General features: G+C 34.2%; 1 protein-coding gene across 2 annotated transcripts in view; it reads left to right on the forward strand.

The window, feature by feature from the left end:
- Nucleotides 1-2,314, forward strand: part of AGTR1 (angiotensin II receptor type 1) — a 43,985-nt gene extending 41,671 nt beyond the window's left edge. For both annotated transcript variants that reach the window (XM_016150087.2, XM_016150088.2), the window contains exon 3: nucleotides 317-2,314. In XM_016150087.2, the coding sequence (XP_016005573.1) occupies nucleotides 364-1,443 (1,080 nt within the window). In that variant the 5' untranslated portion in view covers nucleotides 317-363 and the 3' untranslated portion in view covers nucleotides 1,444-2,314. The remainder of the gene's footprint in view (nucleotides 1-316) is intronic.
- The last annotated feature ends 4,614 nt before the right edge of the window (nucleotides 2,315-6,928 follow it).

The raw sequence follows: 6,928 nt of genomic DNA on the forward strand, positions 1-6,928 counted from the left end.
GATTTAGATTATGCTTTTTAAGCCAACTTGGAAGCTAGAATTTACTTCTAGAAAAAATACAAATGACTTGGAAAGTTCATTCACCTAGTATCCCACTACTATTTGTCTGGAGGATATTATCACTTCCTAGAAAAACAATGTGCTCTAAAAAATTTAAATATGTAATCTAAACTTGATCAGTTCAGTTTTTCTCCAGAAAGTTCTATTTTTTTTCCAAGATAAAAGTTAAGTTACTGTATTTATAATTGAGAAATAAAACTATTTGTTTATAACTGGAAGTTAATTTTTTTTTACCTTTTCATTTTATTTTCTACAGGTACAATTGGCATTAGTGTCTGAGACTAATTAACCCAGAAGATCAAAATGATCCTCAACTCTTCCACTGACGATGGTATTAAAAGAATCCAAGATGACTGTCCCAAAGCTGGAAGGCACAATTACATATTTGTCATGATTCCTACCTTATACAGTATCATTTTTGTGGTAGGAATATTTGGAAACAGCTTGGTGGTGATTGTCATTTACTTTTACATGAAACTGAAGACTGTGGCCAGTATTTTTCTTTTGAATTTAGCGCTGGCTGATTTATGCTTTTTGCTGACTTTGCCACTGTGGGCTGTCTACACTGCTATGGAATACCGCTGGCCCTTTGGCAATTACCTATGTAAGATCGCTTCAGCCAGCGTCAGTTTCAACCTCTATGCCAGTGTGTTTCTACTCACTTGTCTAAGCATTGATCGCTATCTAGCTATCGTTCACCCAATGAAGTCTCGCCTTCGGCGAACAATGCTTGTAGCCAAAGTCACCTGCATCATTATTTGGCTACTGGCTGGCTTGGCGAGTTTGCCAACTATAATCCATCGAAATGTATATTTCATCGAAAACACCAATATCACAGTTTGTGCTTTCCATTATGAATTCCAAAATTCAACCCTCCCCATAGGTCTGGGCCTAACCAAGAATATACTGGGTTTCTTGTTTCCTTTTCTCATTATTCTTACAAGTTATACTCTTATTTGGAAGACCCTGAAGAAGGCTTATGAAATTCAGAAGAACAAGCCTAGAAATGATGATATTTTCAAGATAATCATGGCAATTGTGCTTTTCTTTTTCTTTTCCTGGGTTCCCCACCAAATATTCACTTTCTTGGATGTATTGATTCAGCTGGGCATCATACATGACTGTAAAATTGCAGATATTGTTGATACCGCCATGCCCATCACTATTTGCATAGCTTATTTTAATAATTGTCTGAATCCTCTTTTTTATGGCTTCCTTGGGAAAAAATTTAAAAAATATTTTCTTCAGCTTCTGAAATACATCCCTCCAAAGGCCAAATCTCACTCAAGCCTATCAACAAAAATGAGCACACTTTCCTACCGCCCCTCAGATAATGGAAGCTTATCCATCAAAAAGCCTGCCCTGTATGTTGAGGTTGAGTAACACACCTGAAACCTGTCTGTGAACTAATTTTGTGAAAAAGGAGCAAGAGAAACATTCCTTTACAGCACTTCACTACCAAATAAGCATCAGCTACTTTTCAGAAATTTGAGAGTGGATTACGTGGACTGAATAGACTTTTCTAAAGCTCTGAACAAAAGCTTTTTCTTTGCAACAAAACAAAGCAAAGCTATGTTTTGCCACATTTTGCATTAGATAAATGATGGCTGCTCAAAAAACAATGTCAGAAATTAGATAGATGTGTTGATTTGGAAAATTTTACTGACAGAGATGTCATCTCGCTAGTCCTCTTATGTTATTTTTGATTTCCACATAAAGGTATTTAGAATATGTTAAACCTTTAGAGGAGCCACAGGAGATCAGTGCTCGAGATTGCTTTCCCCAGTTTCCAAAGGGCAGGGCAGCTTTTGTGCCTATTTAGCTCTTAGCAACTGTGGTCCACTTGCACCTGCTACTATACATGTTGTACAAAGACTTGCTAAGCAGCAGTTGTCGACTTTCCCAAACTTGTGAAATTCAACCAGTGTCTTATTAATTCACATTGCCAACACATGCCAGCTCAGGCTTATTTGTATAATGATGTTACTAAAGTCACGTATAAAAGTTAAACTACTCATGAAGGTGTTACTCTCGTTCTAGGTAGTAGTGTCTTCCTAGTCATATTAGTTTTATTTCATATGTGAGAAGTACCTATATTTTGTGGTAAAAAGATTATATATCATAGAGTATACCTTACTGTTTTAAAAAGTATATGTTCTATCTATATATGTATATGTATATGTATATCTCTAAACTGTTACTTGGTTCAAATCTGGTAAAGATATATTTACATTAAAATAAAATAATTTTATTGTAATGTATTTAATCTTCATTATTTAAATGGATGCTGACTTTTTTTTTGAATCAACAATTGGTTAGCTTTATTCATACTGACATCTTATAGATTTTGCATACCAAACACTTGTTTCCAAATGAAAAACATAACTAAACCCTACCATTTAAGTGCAATTTGCATTAAATTTTCAAGGACTGAGTCCTCCATAAGACATTCCTTAACATCGCATTTTGATTACCAATGTAGTAAATTTGTATTGATGTATACCTTTAATTCTTCCTCAGAAGGTAGATATGAAATTAAACACCATCTGAAAAGAGGTTTTAAAAGTTCTCTTTATCCCATTGTATGGTTTTAAGAAAAAAATGGTTAAGATATTTTAAAGTTCAATATTACAATTGAATATGAAAAGTGTTACTAAAAGAGGTTCAACAAAAACCATGTTTTTTAAAAAATGTGCATTTATAAACATATAAAATAAGACCTTCATTAATCAAATTCTGGTCAAATGTGCTATTTCTGGTTAAATGAGGGATTTTCTATTAGTGCCAAACCTTTTATTTTTGTTTTTTAAAGTTTATTGGGGTAACATTGGTTAATTGAATTGTATAATTTTCAGGTGTACATTCTAATTTGACATCTATATATTCTATTGTATGATTACCATTCAGAGTCAAATTTCCTTCAGCTACCATATATTTGATCCCCTTTACCCACTTCACCCTTCCCCAACTCTTATTTTTAAAACAAGACAATTGTGAATAAGTACAAACATATTTTGATTTAAATTTTGATTCAACTGATGGTTTAATACTGTCGGTTATAGATTTTATATCCTGCCATTGAAATAATAAAAAATACATTTTATTCCACTGCACAACATGGAACAAATATATCATTTAAAATTTTCCCAAGTTTTTCATGCAACAAAGATAAAAACTTGTTTCTTCTAACACTGAAATAAAACATTATTCTACATTTCTAATAATAGGATTTTTAATTACATAGATCATTGTAAGAAATTTAGAAGATATAGGGAAGCATAAGAAATATATTTAGCTCTCTCACTCAGAAATAATCATTTTTAACACTTGGATGCATTTTCTTTTATTTTTTTGTATTCATTATATGCACATATATAAATCATATTAGAGTCATAATGCGTATAGTACTTTTTACACAGATTTTTCACTTAATGCCATAGCATAGTAGATTGCTATAGCATTAAATATTTTTCTAAAAAATTTTAATAATTGCATAACATTACAAAATACTGACACATCCTAATATAGTTAGCTAGCCCTAAATTGAATCGTTTAGTTTTTCTCATTTTTTTAGTATCATAAACTGCATGGTGGTGGACATTCAAGTACATGAATTTGATAAATTACTTATCGTACACTCCTAAAAGTGTACATTTTTAATATTCTTAATACATATTGCCAAATATTTTCCAGGAATCTTATAACAATTTATAATACTAACTATGTATGAACTACGTATGAACATATCTCACCACAGCTTCAGTAGCGTGGAATATTTACTAGATTTAAGTAGAAAAGGAAATTTTACTGTAAAGATCCAGGTGCCACAAGCAGGGATGAAACTACCCTGAAGAATGTGCTGTAGCATTCCTGCTCCCCTGGGCAATTGCCTCGTTCTTCTCCCCAGATGCCTTCACAGCTCCTAGTCCATGTGACCAGTCTGAGGTGTTCAGCAGGCTCATAAACAGTGGCCAAAGGATTGGGGTGGTGTATAACATAGCCGATGGGAAGTGTGGGCAAGGGGGGCCATTCAGAGAGGCCTAGGTGGGCTAGGCAGAATATCCACAAAGTCGCCTATTACATCACATTCTCAGGTACAGAGTTCTTTTGTAAATATATGCAGTTACATGTGCCTCTTATTTTCATTTCGTATTGTTTTTAATTTTACTAACATAATGCCAGCCACTAACTCCAAAGGTCTTTTATATTTTTGCAGAGGATCACCTGTAAAAAACAAATTCTAGCTCATCTCAAATTATAGCATAAACTTACCCCATTTGAAATCCTTCCACGTCAGCTTTATGGTTTTTTAAATTATTATTCAAATATCCTTCTGTCATTTTAATCCAAGTGATTAAACTTGCTGAACTACTTGATAAGTTATAATTGATGAGATTTCCAGTAAATAATTATATTTAGATACCCTCTATCTCTAACTGGTAAGAATAACATGTTCCAAGGCTTGTTTTTATTTTGATTTCATCAAATTATGATTTTTTTTCTCCATCCCATTTTGTGAAGTAGATATTGATAACTTCAATGATTAATCTTGTTTTTTCAGTGAGACCAACAATGTTGAATTTGAGACTCTATTTACCAAAATTATAGGATGAGATGCCATGTTTTAATCCTTATGAATATATTTAGAGATTAGGTGGTCTCCTTATTTGGGGGGATAATTTTTAAAATTTATGCAGAAATGAATATTTACCATAAAGACCTAGGCGCCAAACAGAACTCAATGGCAATACGTATATACCGATTTACATTCCAATTCTTGTTTTCCCCATGAAAGATTTCTCTTAGTCAGTGATTCATTAACTTATGGATTCTATACATTTTGTATTGTTTACCAACTCTGTTATGGGGGGCTGGATTTAAGTAACAGATAGCTTAGAACAAATGCTAAATATTTCTATCAGCTGTTGTGGGCAGTATGAAAGAGAGCCCAGTGAGAAGTAGCTTGCCTGCCATACCATGGAAAGGTTCACAGAATTTTGATGAATTCTCAGTTTTTTAACTATACGCTGGGGCAATTTTTTTTTCCAGGGATACATGCCAACATGGGGAACCAGAGAGGGAAAAATAGACTCAGGCCACAAAAGTGGTGAATGAAGAAAATGCATCCCAGGGAATTTTGGATACTGGTATGAATGGTAAAGCTTCCTGAGGGTAGAATCAGGAGCACATGAGAAAGAGAGACTGGAGAGTGAATAGAGGTCATACACTGCTTCAACGGCCAGGGTGCAAAACTCATAAGAGAGCTTCATGCAGATGTTTAAGGTCCAATGATGGCCTTGTTGAAGCCACTGGACCCAGACCAACCAGAAGAAGAGAGAACCGAAATATTAGAGAGAGAAGCAAGCTATAAACAGTAGACTGAATAATATAGGGTAAGAGTCAACTATGATATTTATATATTTCAGATGCATGTTGGGAAAGAATAGGTTCTCTGTAAAACCATGCTGGAGGCTTAGATGAGACTGAAGAATATAAAGAGAATAAGGAAATAGAAGAAGTGGAATACTCGAACTAATATTGGAGAATCAGATTTTCCAAATTTAAAAATTTGAATACGTTAAAATATATCCGTAACTACATCCACTCTTGTCTAATATATTCGAATAGTGAACACTTGTGGAACCATCTATGCAGTGACCCTTATTATGAGAATTTACCACCTCGACCAAGGACAGGACCACATTTTCCTACCTTACCCTATCCTCAGGCCACAGTTAATTGGTCTAGGCTTAAAGTGGACCAATCATAGTTTTTTTTAATATTATTTTTTAAGTTAACACTAACAAGTGAAGTTAACACTAAAAGCAAGAGCCCTAGCAATGTTAGAGTCCTGCATTCAGCTTATGTCTGATGACCAGCTGTATCCATGACCACCTCAATCTTTGAAACAAGCATTTATGTCTCTAATCAAGGGACAGAATAAAATGATTTATACCTGAGATCTGCATGTATTCCTTCCTACTTGACTGATAAGAATTTCCCTTCTGAAGTGGCAAGTACATCATTCATTGGACACTCAACAGGATGATACCAGTTTAGGTCCAAAACTATCTCAGTCCCCATCTTAATAGGAAGTCATATGAGCTGTCACTCTTTCATGTGTCTTATTATGAGAGGGTGATGACCAGGACATTCAGTAATACATGTTAGAGAAGAAAAGGTGTGGTGATATAGAAGGACCTGCAGTTGGATGGGACGAAGAGTACTAGACTATCTACCATTGTAAATTATTGTAAACTGAGCTCTCCCCATGAGGTGGCACACTGCTAAAACACTCTTCTCTTGCCCACAAAATTATAATAAATATTATTTGGATCATGAAGTAGTAAGTAAGAAAAAGAAGTAAGCATCCTGCACCACTTGAGAGCTCAAATACATGGCCTGCAGCTGCCTGGACCCTTCCTCCACTCTGTGACCTGGATGTTCTCTAGATCTCACAGAGCCTGACAAAAGGCCTTTGTTCAACAAGTCTACTCACCTTACTTGAGAAATGAGTTTACTGAGGTCCAAAAACTGAATTTTCACAATCAGAAAGAGCCAGAATTAGCTTATCTTTTTTTTTTACAAAAGACAATAACCTAGAATGAAAAAATTTAGCTTAAAAATTAATTCAAATTACTCATACACAAAGAAGCTTGGTATAATAACTCTCTAAGAATTTAAATCTCCTGAGAGTTGTCCTTCAAGCAGCATGATAGGAAAATATTTATGTGCACAAGAGATATAAATTTGATGAATAAATGATATTTTGAAACTATCAAAAGCCAGTTTACTATTATGATTACTTTGCTTCACATTCAAAATAATGATTAACCATAAATGCCCCACGTCTGTTTCTTGATTCTTT

Source organism: Rousettus aegyptiacus, unplaced genomic scaffold (genome assembly GCF_014176215.1).
Source record: "Rousettus aegyptiacus isolate mRouAeg1 unplaced genomic scaffold, mRouAeg1.p scaffold_m13_p_4, whole genome shotgun sequence".
In the NCBI taxonomy this organism is placed as follows: Eukaryota; Metazoa; Chordata; class Mammalia; order Chiroptera; family Pteropodidae; genus Rousettus; species Rousettus aegyptiacus.